This window comes from Chanos chanos, chromosome 4, assembly GCF_902362185.1.
Source record: "Chanos chanos chromosome 4, fChaCha1.1, whole genome shotgun sequence".
Classification (NCBI taxonomy): Eukaryota; Metazoa; Chordata; class Actinopteri; order Gonorynchiformes; family Chanidae; genus Chanos; species Chanos chanos.
This window is the reverse complement of record NC_044498.1, coordinates 8,658,356-8,671,339: the sequence shown is the minus strand read 5'-3', so window position 1 is coordinate 8,671,339 and position 12,984 is coordinate 8,658,356. Positions and strand designations below refer to the sequence as shown.

General features: G+C 37.8%; 1 protein-coding gene across 1 annotated transcript; it reads right to left on the bottom strand.

The window, feature by feature from the left end:
• Nucleotides 1-2,299: 2,299 nt before the first annotated feature.
• LOC115809775 (cholesterol 24-hydroxylase) lies at nt 2,300-10,706 on the bottom strand. Its single transcript, XM_030771585.1, has 15 exons — nt 10,505-10,706; nt 10,261-10,338; nt 9,788-9,869; nt 9,595-9,668; nt 8,481-8,567; nt 8,265-8,403; nt 7,649-7,762; nt 7,404-7,560; nt 4,711-4,779; nt 4,472-4,544; nt 4,168-4,252; nt 3,851-3,961; nt 3,394-3,482; nt 3,194-3,260; nt 2,300-3,072 (listed from the first exon to the last, which is right to left on the bottom strand). Exons 1-15 carry the CDS (start codon nt 10,651-10,653, stop codon nt 2,932-2,934), a joined length of 1,515 nt encoding a protein of 504 aa, XP_030627445.1. The 5' UTR covers nt 10,654-10,706; the 3' UTR covers nt 2,300-2,931.
• Nucleotides 10,707-12,984: the final 2,278 nt, after the last annotated feature.

The following is a 12,984-nucleotide window of genomic DNA, read 5'->3' as shown; positions in this document are numbered from 1 at the left end:
CGTCGAGTGAATCATTAATTGCCTCTTAAAGAATTACTATTTACAGGACCCTGAATTTGACACAAGTGAAGCCTCAGAGTCGTGAGTACAATTTGGGAATTGCAGCTATGTAAAAGAATGGAAGGGCACAACATTTGTTGACATCCAAAGTAACATCAACGACAAGATGGTGTATGTGGGTCTGTGTTTAAATCATTTTATTCATCGGATGATCAGATGTGTACCAGACCATGCTCAATCACGAATTCTCAGTCAAAGGTAAACAGCTCATTTTTTCAAGAACACAATGGAGTATAGAATAGCTCTGGGAGGGAGAAGTGAAACAAAGGGAGGCACAAATTAAGACAACTGGCAGAACTGCTGAAATGTTCTTTGCAGCCAGCAAATTTCATTGTGTGAACATAGCTGGCCTGACTTTAGTGTCATAGTTAATAAACTGTAGCCCGCAAACTGATCCTTGATTTTGATCATGACCAAGGACAAAGACAAAGCAGATAATTCAAAGACTCTGACTTGTAGTTGAAGAAGGTCGTCAAAAGGTCATTATGCGTACTATGTAGGTCCAAAGACATTCCTTGATGACAAAGAACTTTGGCCCGTTTAAGGATAACAAAGCATAATCTTATGACTGATTAGTCATTGATGTCAGAGGTAGCCCATCCCTGTCTAGCTACTGAAGATAGCTGCTACTTTTCAAAACCTTCTTCCAACAACCTGTTGTCCTATGGTTTAACAAGAGAAGAAAACGCATGTTTTTAATGTTATTTAATAATTTATATATGCACAATAAATGGATGCATCCACACGGTTTTATGCACCTAATAGGCACCTAAGATTTGTTATTCAAATTTTACCACACTTCTAATGGGGACGTCATTCTGTCAGTGTTGATATCTGTGAGTTATCTCCAGTGCTTCAATGTTTCCATGTGTCTCTATTTGTTCATCCAATGCAAGAGTGCAACAAAGTGATACCATTTGTGTGTCTGTTCTGAAGGGCTTAACACTGATTTCTGTTTTCTAAAAAATCTTTTGAGTGCCCCCTTTGAAAAGCTGTCAGGTGATCAGAAAACAGAGTTGACTGAACTCATGAATAATCTTGAGAATATCTAGAATATGACAGGCAAAGAGTGCTTTCACTCCTTTTCACTCCTGAAGAAAATGGTTTGAAGAAGGTGAACAAAACACAAACTACATCTTTAAATTGGAAAAATAACAGAGTCATCCTGACACTCTCAGTAGACCAGTTTCAGATCGTGTCATTTTACAGACTCACTCTAAATTTTTTAAGAACTTGTATCAAAATTTAAATCATTCAAGATTCTCTCAGCAGACCTCTGGAAGAATACAAATATCACATACAAAACCATGACTTTATTTTTCCCAAAGCGATCTATAAAAAATATTTTCGTAGTCAGCTAACTTTTGGACAACAATTGTATTGTATCTTCATACACGTAATTTATGGGAAAATACTGCTCTCAAGTTACACCATAAGAGAATGCTGTGATCTTTGGCATAATTTCTGATGGTGTCAAGATGTTACTTCTGTCAGGCCCTAAGGGCACCCACCCTCTTTATATACTTCCAGTCTACTCATTGATCAGTAGTTTTGCAAGTAAATTATGAGACCTTTCTTCCATAGCATGGGGTGACAGGGAGAAACCTCTACTGATGGTCGCCAGCTGATTACCCGAATGCAATTTATTCATGTTGGTACCTCTTCTAGAGAAGGTGCTTTCACTCTGAGTTTTATTATCAATTGACTTTTATTCCTGGCAAAATTAAATGTAAATATTGTCTTTTTTATATTTATTCTTTTGTGTATATTGTATTGTTCAATAAAGTTTGCATTAAAAAGAGTATAGCTCTGGTTGCTATTGTGACTCAGTAGAGAACAATAATAAATAGGGGCTATGTTCTCTAAAATAGCTTGGAAAATCAGTGATAAGCATGGCAATTGTATCAGCAACAAAGTTAAACCAGCAATATAATACTTAAGCAGGACCATTGATCCTGTACATTATTTGTACTACTGCAATCTGTGGTAATCACATTGGCCCTTACAAGCACTGGTTTTGCAGACCAGGGGTTACAGGCTCCATTCTCGTTGTGCCCTGTCTTGTCTGTTTTCAAGATCAATGAGATACCTTTGCCACCGCTCTGTACAAATACATTAATCCATGAAATATATAAATACAAGTGGTAAATAATTGAAATTCAAGGCAACATGTGAAACAATCTGTGAACACTGCAAATCGTAACGCTGATGCTGTGAAAGAGTACGAGATATTAGGACATTTGCATAGAATGATACCTTTATTTATGACAAATTCTGGTAGATGCTGTAGTTAATAATTTTACAGTATTAACTTTAACCAACAACAAACTGGTGAGATTTGATACCAGGAGTAGAGAAAAGCAGAATCATCACAAAATTGGGCAAAGTATTATGATGTCAAAATGTACACACTGTTATATGTCAAATAAAATGCCAAGAGTCTTACACTGTCAGACATTAATAATGCTTTACTAATATGTTAAAATACAAGATAGTACATTCATTAAGTATTTGTGGTGTATGATGATCTTTTTGTTACCGATGATAAGAATTCTCTATGATTACAAAGACCAGTAGGCAATTTGTTATTTTTTAACGCGTGGATGGCCCAGTGGCCACTGACACTACTCTATAGAGCATATAGGGGGATGGCAGGTTAACAAGGGGGGTGCATTTTGGTCATTTTGTTACAAATCACCTACTGTCAAAGACTATGATTGTTATCTGCCTAGAGAGCTCTCTAGTATGAAGATTCTCTAAGATGACAATTTTTATTGTCATCATCATCATCATCATCATCATTATTATTATTATCATTATTATTATTATTTCTGAAGACACTAACTGAGTAGTTCTAGTAGTTCGTCAGTTTTAATCACGTTGTTTCATCCTGCAAATCACTCCACCCCGAGGTCGCAGAGTTCCAATATCCTCAATGTCTAAGGGTTGACCTGGTGCCAGAGAGTAATCAAACCTCTGCAGCAGCTTAGCCATCACAACCTTAGCCTCCATCTACTCACAAACAGAGGGGAAGGCATTATTACAGAAAAGTCAGTACAACACAAAATCAAGTACAGTTTATTGGACACATTGTGTATGTGTTGCTGTGTGTCTTTAACAGATGTTTTCTCACCTGAGAGAAGACTTGACCGAGACATGACCGTGGGCCCAGTGCAAATGGATAGTAACAGAAGTAAGGCCTTCAATAACAAAAAGAAGCAAGCAAAATAATCAAATATATATCACATATACACATACCATACATTCATACAAAGAACATGAAATCATATCATATATATCAAATACAGAACTTGAAATGAGCTTTTCTCTTACTTGGGAGCATCTGGGGCAAATCTTTCTGGGTCAAACGTCAGTGGGTCTTTGTAAAATCTGTCCAATCTACCTGTTATATAAGAATCAAACTGCAAAGAGTAATAAAAAGGAGAAACATTACAGAGCACAATAGGAAATGTACATTTGATTTGACTGTAAGAGTGGACAGCACTAGATTCTATGCATTCTTCAGTGCAGCAGAATGTTTAATGATACTCCATGAGCTAAATGTACTGATATACCTTACATAAGATGAGTTAACCAAGCTAGTTTTATTGAGTTTTTACTCCATAAAAGAAAAGATATATGTATAAAGTTTTCTTAAAACAGTTACTAATGAATAAATGTAGAAAAAAATTTAATTTGTATGAGTTAGAAATTTGTATGAGTTATGAGTACAGCAGAAAAATTAATTAAGGAGCAATATCAAATTTAATATTAAAATCTGGATACTCACAAGAACTACAAAACCTCCAGGGATTTTGATCCCATCTATGACCATGTCATCATCCACCCAGCGAGACGTCCCTGGGGCAGTTGGATATAGTCGGAGAGTCTCCTTTAACACCTGCAGAAAAGACCCATTATACCAAGTAGCTCAAACTAAGTATGCACGTACTTCTATTACTAATATAACTAATGTGGTAATACAAAAGTTGACACTGTAATAAAATCTCTGGCAAGCAAATTTTTAAGGGTATACGTGTTTCAAAAAGAACCTGCACTGACGTATGCATCATTAACGTCACTGTACAAAAACATTAGCCGACTTACCTGAGACAAGTAAGTTAGTTTTCCAAGATCCTCGTACAAGATTTCTTGTCTCTTCCCAAGAACTTCATCCACCTCTGCCTTAAGCCTTAATGGTCACACAGATTTAGAGAAGAGCCAACACAAAACACACCTCACAGTATAGCATCACAAGTTGTCTGAAGTCTACTGGCCCTACTTGGAAGAGCTGTGGTTCTTTGACAAATAAATTCAAGATTGAAAGATTTACACACCTTCCAACTGAAACACAGAAGAATTATCCCCTTCTGTGCAAAAAAAGAAATTGATTAATTAAAACATCTCAAACCTTTTCATTATCTCCGGATGCTTTCCAAGTTCCATGATGGCAAACGACAGCTGATTGGCTGTTGTTTCTTGTCCTTCAAACAGGAAAAAAGAAGAAGCAAAAGCAAAAACAGCAGCAGCAGCAGAAGAAGAAGAAGACATTTTGTTCAACAATACTGTTACCACACTGTCTGTTTATTTTCCATGGTACATGTCAATATTTATACAAAGAAAAAATAAATATATATATTAAAGCCTCACCTGCAATAAAGAACGTCACAAAGTTGTCCAGCATAAGTTCTTGACTATCATCATCAAATTTAGTCTCCTCTGTTGGGAAAAATAGATATTTCACCGAAGAATTTCATTCAGAATTTAAATTACATGAATGACTTTTGCTGCTAAGTGGTATATGCACACATACATATATATGTATACATATATATATATAAAATGCGTGTGTGTGTGTGTGTGTGTGTTTATACATACATTTATGGGTCATTCCGTGTCAAATGAGACAGAATCCAGGAAAGTGGTTGCAGCACCATCTCATTTTTTTTTCAGACCTTGTTTATATAATGTTTGGGTCCCAAAACTGAGGCCTGTAAAATATTTCTGTTCAATTCCAAAGTTTTTATATTTTTTGGCCCTTGATATTTTTCATTTTTGCACTCTCAGAAACACCCTATCTGGGAGGCCATGTTTGGGCATTAATATCTTGACAAGTAGTGTTCCTAGCCTCACCAAACTTTGTAGGATAGAAGACAAACATGGTCTCAGTACAACTGAACCATTAAAAGTTTGTACTGCATGCCTATTGATTTTCTTTAATGTCCTCTATTTGGAGAAAAGTGCAAAATTCCTAAATGAGGGTGATATTGAGGGTACTATAAACCCATTTTTTTTACACCCAAATGGTATCAACCATTATTTTTTCCACAAATACAATCTTTTATTAATTTTGTGCCAATATCTGAGGTCTCTACCACTAATGGGCATGAAGTTATTAAGAATAAAACAAGGCGTGGTAACATTTTTCAGTCATTTTCATAGGACCAAAATGGTATGTGGTGTAGCTAGTAGGAACATGAAAATGTATGTGGAAATAGCTTAATGTATGGTCATTTAGTGTACAAAGTGTGCAAAACATGTTTGTCTTCCATTTTACAAAGTTTGGTGAGGCTAGGAACAATACTTGCCAAGATATTAAATGCCCAAAAATGGCCTTCCGGATAAAGCGTTTTTGAGGCTATAAAAACAAAATAATATCAAGGGCTGAACAAATATGAAAACTGTGAGCAGAAATATTTTTCAGGCCTTGATTTTGGGACCCATTTATGATATAGGCAAGGTTTGAACAAAATCTGAGGCGGTGCTGCGACAACCTTATCTGATTTGACGCAGAATGACATATATATACATATACATACAAACACACATACAGTTGCAACTGAAAATACTGAGGACTCTAAAGGTTTACCAATGAAAGTTTTTTCAACAAGCTAGATTTTTGCTTTGGATGACTTATTTATCAGTTGAGTGATACATAAAATCAACCAAGAAAATGTATGATAGTATTTGTGAGTAACAGGACATTTTGTTAATCTGGCCATGTCACAGTTATTAAACACCTATATAATATTGCTTTTTCTAAAGCCTTCTGCTAGTTTTTATGGCCTTAAGTGGAGTTAAAACATAATTAAACCTTTGGGAACTCTATAATGATCCTTAATTTGCCTCAGCTTTGATGCACATATAAACCTGACCCATGAAGCTGTTCAAGGTGAGTTGCAATCATGTTTAAGGAGCTTTCACAAAAGATTATTTCATTGCACCTGAGTGGCATTGGCTTTATGAAGATTTCCCAAAAATTGAACATTCCAAGAGACACCATTGGGAGCATTATAAGGAAGTTTAAAACTTATGGCTCAGCTGCAAACTTGCCTGGCCATGGGAGAAAGCCCAAAATTTCATCAAGACCCTTTAGCAACTAAACCAGAACAACTAATGAAAACTCCCGTGTTACTGCAAAACACGTACATGATGACCTGATGAAGGCCGGGACAAGTACCTCGGTGGCAAATATAAGACGAGCGCTGAATAAACAAGGACTTCATGGCTGGACTCCAAGACACACTCCACTCCTGACCATGACGAACATCAAAGGTTGACTAGAATATGCCAGGAGGAATTTGGATAGGACTGCAGAGTTTTGGGAGACAGTTCTATGGACTGATGAAGCTAAACTGGAACTGTTTGGACACATGGACCAGTGGTATGCCTGGTGTGAGAGAGGCCAGGCTCATGACCAGAAGAATACCATTCCCACAGTCAAGCATGGAGGTGGATCACTGATGATGTGGGGATGTTTTTCTGCTACAGAAACTGGCAATCTTGACCATGTAACTGGCATCATAGATTCCCAAAAATACCAGGCCATTCTAAAGAAGAATGTGATGCCCTCTGTTAGTAAATTGAACTTTGGTGATCATTAAACTCTCCAGCAAGACAATGATCACCAAGCACACTTTCAGGTCAACCAAAGCTTGGTTGACAAATAGATCCTGAAATGTCCTGGAGTGGCCTTCTCAGTCCCTAGATTTAAATCCCACTGAAAATCCTTGGTGGGACTTAAAGAAGGAAGTTGTAGCATTGAAGCCATCAAACATCAATGAGCTATAGGATTTTTCACATTAAAAATGGCCAAACATTCCAATACAGAGGTGTAAGAAGCTTGTCAAAGCACTTTTTAGGACTTGTAAAGGCTAAAGAAGGCTCCACAAAGTACTGAAGCTGGGGATTGAATAGTAGTGCACATTCACATTTGTGAAAAGAGTCACGTGAATATATATATTAGCAATGTCTCATACTACAGTAAGAGCATTATCCAATAGCACTGGCACCACCAAAAGGGTATCTAAGTATTTTTACACTTCACACTGAGTGCCACATACCAGCTGATTTGAAGATCTGTGTGAGAATGTCTTTAGGGACATCTTCACCATTATCCATTGCCTTCTTCCTCTCATTTATCCAGGCCCTCCCTGTTCTACGGAGAAGATGGGCTGCCTCCTTGATGTCCTGCACAACCTTCCTATTCCATGGTAAAAACTTGGAACAAGCATGCAACAGCAGTTACACTACTGATGGATCACTTGATAATCACTTGATCATTCTGTTTTGACTGGATGTCCTTTACCTCATACATCGGATCTCTGAGGTAGTATACCATGCCCTTCAGACAAAGTTCTATGGCATTTGGGAAGGGAAGGTTGTTGTTGTTCACCATGTCCAAATCAACTCCAAAGGCCACCTGTGGATAAGGCCAGAAAATGACAAATTCAAGAGGTGGATAACAACATTACATGAACCTATTGCAAGCCTGACATCTGTGAAATCTGAAAGACATTTGAGGCAGCTTGACGCCTTTGTAGCACTGGAAGAATAAAATAGTAGGTGCATAGAGTGGTTGATCTAATGATGCTAACTATGGAAACTCAGCGACCACCAGAGTCAGTGGGATACAGCAAATCCCCATTGACAGAGTTGTCTTCAAATAAGAACACAATGGTGAAAAATTGTATATTTATAAAAAAAACTGTCCAATCTCCTATCAGAAATATTAGTTAATATACCATAGTAACAAAATCCCCTTGCTGCTGACACAAAGCCTTAAATGGACTGAGGTGACAAGCATGTAAGTGGCATGAAGCAGCTTATAATTAACATTATGTGTATTGCAACTTTTTACCTCAACAAGACATAGACCCCAAAGCATTGAGAATCCAAGACAAAAAAGGACAGAGGTCAAAAACCTTTGTGATGACATCCAGAGTTACACAGTTCACTAAGCCATGCATGTGGGCTGGTGTTTGTTTGTCAGCCATCTCTGCCAGTTTCACCATCAAACGCTCAGCCTTCTCATTGAAGATGCCCATTAGACCCCGCAGATACCTGCCAATTATGATGTGTCATCCAGGTGTCAACAGCACTTCCAATGACAGTTACAGAAAGGTAGGGGGAGGACTCACGAGCTGCTGAAGGCAGGGTCCATGATTCTACGCTGTTTGTACCACAAATCATGGTCTGCGACTGTCACAAGTCCATTTCCAAGAAACCTATGAGAGGGATCACATGACAGGTCTGGATTAACATGGAAACTTCACCCTGCTCACAAGGTATATGTCACTACACTGAGACTGTTGTCCATGTTGTGTCATATCTTACTATACTGAAACCGTTCTGTTTTCATGAAGCACTTAATGCTTGCAATGCATTGTATTGACGTGTTTTTTAAAAAAGAGGGGATATGTGGTACATCTTACTCTACTGTAGGTGGCGCTATGACTTAGTAATGACAAGTGTGAAGAAGGAGAGAAGAGGAGATTAAGTAAAGACATTAGTAGAGGGTGACTGCTTCTCTGTGTGCTTCATTCATTTTGCTACAAAAACACAACAGTAGCTCAACACAAACAGTAGGTCCATCATTTTTATTTATTTTTACACTATTTTCACTAAAAAGAACTTGAAACACCATGTCAGCTAGGCTAGCCCATCCTAATTATTAGTAGCTCAAAAGTCAAATGCTCGCTGTCTAGTTATTGTTCAGCCAACGTGACCGAACCCAACCTGAACCCAAACATCATTTCTAAATTTTCAGTTGGAAAAGTTGGAGTATTGAGCAAACTAGTTGGAGTATTGAGCAAACTTAAATACTAAAAGTTAATGACTTCATTTTTGCTGTTCTCAAATACTAGTCACAGTCCTGTTACTTGACAGCGCCAATGTGCACAGACTGTCAGCCATGATCTGTGGCATTGAGCCACACTGGATAAACTTACAAATGTGTTTGACATGCAGACAGTTTAATTTGCAGAGGGAAGAACTTGGATGTTCTTTTTTAGACTTAAGTAGTATGTTGGAAATAAATGTTGGTTTGAAAATTTTATTTTGGTTAATTAACTGCCATTGCTGCTATTCTGTCTGTTGTGGCCATCTGCTTAACTGTCCAGAATGAACCCTCTATAAGACTAAAAACAAGGTTTGGAGCCAACAAGTCAAGCCAGGTTTTGGGACTGATGATAACTTTCACTGTGAATTACATGTCTGATAACAAAGATAGGACAAGCTACATCAAGACCTTACCTTTGTCCAAACAAGTTGAAGAGACGCTTGTAGACTGTTGGGTCTTTAGGATATTTTGGTGACATGAGGATCTCCTGCAACAACACAACAGAGCACAAGATCCTAGAGAGGATGCACAAGAGCACTGAAAGATCTTGAGTTTGCTGTAACACAGCTGGTATCTAGATCATGGGCATCAAGCCAAAGTGTTTACCTTTGTTGCCTCGGGGTCCACGGTCACTACTGTTACGTAGTGAAGAACATTTAGTCGATACACTGGGCCATATTTTTCTGTCCTTTAACAGAGGAGGAAAACATTAAACTGAAAGTATCACGTCTCTCTCATATGAGAAATGATAGATAATGTGCGCTGTGATTATAAGGCTATTCTCTTTGCGATAGCGGTTATAACTGTCTGACTACCCTAAATCATGTATGTGATGCTGGTGGGGAGAAAAAAAACCATTTTAGCTGTGATCTTTAAAATTATATTTACTGTACAGACCAAGAATATTAAATGCTGATATAAACTTAGATCTTTCCAGAGAAAATAAGTGATTGTTCGTTGTACCCGGTGTTTTATGCGCTCTTTCTGCTGACTGTTGCCCGTACCGACGTGAACATTCACTTGTTAGTGTGGGTAAGGTCATGTAAGGCGTGTAAGGTTTGGAATGTATGTGTACTTACCATTCCAGGAACTTTTCGTGCACAAGTCTATCCCTTTTCATCTCTTCCACAAATATCGGCCCATGCCCAAACAGAAAACTGAAATGAGACGTCAAAACATGCAATGACGACAGGCAAGTTCTATGTCTTTTATTTGTCTAAACTCCATTAAATACAGTGTCGCTTTCATTTTAGGTGTATAAAGATGATTAAAAGAGTCTGAATTCGTCTGGGGCAATGTATTTAAATTGTCATACGACCTTACCTTTTCCTCGGAGGTCCAGGTATGTGATCATATTTCTGATGTATATATTTGATGTAAAGACAGTAACAAGCAAAAAGTATTAAAACTGCCGAAAGGATGAATATCGCACTGTACCACATCCATCCAGCTATTGTCTCCCAAACCGCCATTATCGTACACACGTTATGTTTCCAACCGAACTTACGCTTCGCTGTTTCAGTCGTCGAAACATTGACGTATGACCCTTGGCAGTGACAGTCCCACTTTTTTATAAGCCTTTACAAATCAGATGACTACGGCATTTCCGGGTGCAAAAAAGTTCAAGTTTGGAGAACTACACTAAGACTTTAGGCACTGAATTACTATCAACACATAGGGGCGCAGACTTCTTCGATGAGTTTGTCCGGAGAAAAATAGTATATTTCGTTACGAATAACTAAAGATATGTTATTTTTGATACACTTTCGTGCTGGATAAAACAAGTTTATTGAATAATAGTCCTACTAAAAGATCCATATGCAATGCAGTAATTTACTCTCATTTAACATAACAACCCCGTCCTTTATTATTGTAATATTCTTCGTCAAAGGGACCCGATGATAGATTCCCTTAGGGCAAAATCTTATGACAACCAAAGTAACATCAACAACTAAATGGTGTATGTGGGTCTGTGTCTTAAGTCGTTTTATTCATCGGATGATCAGCTATCTACTAGACCGTGCTCATTCACAAATTCTCAGTCAAAGGTGAACAGCTCCATTTTTCCAAGAACACTATAAGGGAGTGTGGTATAGCTCCAGGAGGGAGAAGTGAAACAAAGGGAGGCACAAATTTTGCATAATCTTATGACTGCTTAGTCATTGATGTCAGAGGTAGCCCATTCCTGTCTGGCTACTGAAGGTAACTGCTACTTTTCAAAACCTTCTTCCAACAACCTGTTGCCCTATGGTTTAACAAGAGAAGAAAATGCATGTTTTTAATGTTTGTTGAGAATATAATCGTGGACATAAAATGGCTTTATTAAGTTCACAATGTGGTGAGTTGGCCCGATGGCTTCCTCTTGAATACTCAGGTATTATTTAATAATTTATATATGCACAATAAATGGATGCATCCACACAGTTTTATACACCTAATAGGCACCTAAACTTTGTTATTCAAATTTTTCCACACTTCTAATAGGGACGTCATTCTGTCAGTGTTGATATCTGTGAGTTATCTCCAATGCTTCAATGTTTCCATGTGTCTCTATTTGTTCATCCAATGCAAGAGTGCAACAAAGTGATATCATTTGTGTGTCTGTTCCGAAGGGCTTAACACTGATTTCTGTTTTCTAAAAAATGAAAAAAAGCTATACTGGGCAGATTGGGAGAAGAAAATATTATGAAGAAAACAATTTGTCTTTTGAGTGCCCCCTTTGAAAAGTTGTTCAGAAAACAGAGTTGACTGAACTCATGAATAATTTTGAGAATATCTAGAATATGATAGGCAAAGAGTGCTTTCACTCCTTTTCACTCCTGAAGAAAATGGCTTGAGGAAGGTGAACAAAACACAAACTACGTCTTTAAATTGGAAAAATAACAGAGTCATCCTGACACTCTCAGTAGACCAGTTTCAGACCGTGTCATTTTACAGACTCACTCTAAATTTTTTAAGAATCATTCAAGACTCTCTCAGCAGACCACTGGAAGAATATGAATATCAAATACAAAACCAAGGCTTTATTTTTCCAAAAATCATTAGCTAACTCTTGGACAACAATTGTATTGTATCTTCATACACATAATTTATGGGAAAATACTCCTTTTAAGTTACACCATAAGAGAATGCTGTGATCTCTGGCATAATTTCTGATGGTGGCAAGATGTTACTTCTGTCAGGCCTTAAGGGGACCCACCCTCTTTATATACTTCCAGTCTACTCATTGATCAGTAGTTTTGCAAATAAATGATGAGATCTCTCTTCCATAGCATGGGGTGGCAGGGAGAAACCTCTGCCATTGCTCCGCCACCAGGAGATGTACTGGGGTTAAAGGAACGAAACATCAATGACTGATGGTCCCCAGCTGATGACCTGAATAGGCCCCACAGAGGTTTTTGGTTTGGTGTCACAGACGGGTGCACTAGGGTACCAGCAGAGGTGCAGCAGGCAGCAATGCCCGGCAGGTAGACCTCCAACCTGTAATGCAAACCACGGACCTCAGGTATTCATCCCTGCTTGCGTTCGCTTTGGAATATCAAATTTGATAACATAGAATGGAGGGATTTTTAGATACTCAGAAAAGAGCATTCTAACAATGTATCAACAAGGTAGTGAAAATTTCTTTTATACTGTCCATGATTGCAACCCAGTGAACTACTGATCAGCTAAACTTAACAGCACTATCCAACCAGAATTGAACATCTTTTCTTGGACTTCATCTACTTCGAAATTTTTTGGAATGACTTCTCAAAAATGTATTAAAAGTACCTCAAGACTTTTGACTTCACCAAAAATTGACT

Bases quoted from the DNA above. Each gene is read 5' to 3' on its own strand.
- LOC115809775 (XM_030771585.1), bottom strand. From the start codon at position 10,653: ATGGCGGTTTGGGAGACAATAGCTGGATGGATGTGGTACAGTGCGATA. The intron at 10,339-10,504 runs GTAAGGTCGTAT...GTCTCATTTCAG, and splicing joins CCTGGACCTCCGAGGAAAAG to TTTTCTGTTTGGGCATGGGC. The intron at 9,870-10,260 runs GTAAGTACACAT...CCTCTGTTAAAG, and splicing joins CACGAAAAGTTCCTGGAATG to GACAGAAAAATATGGCCCAG.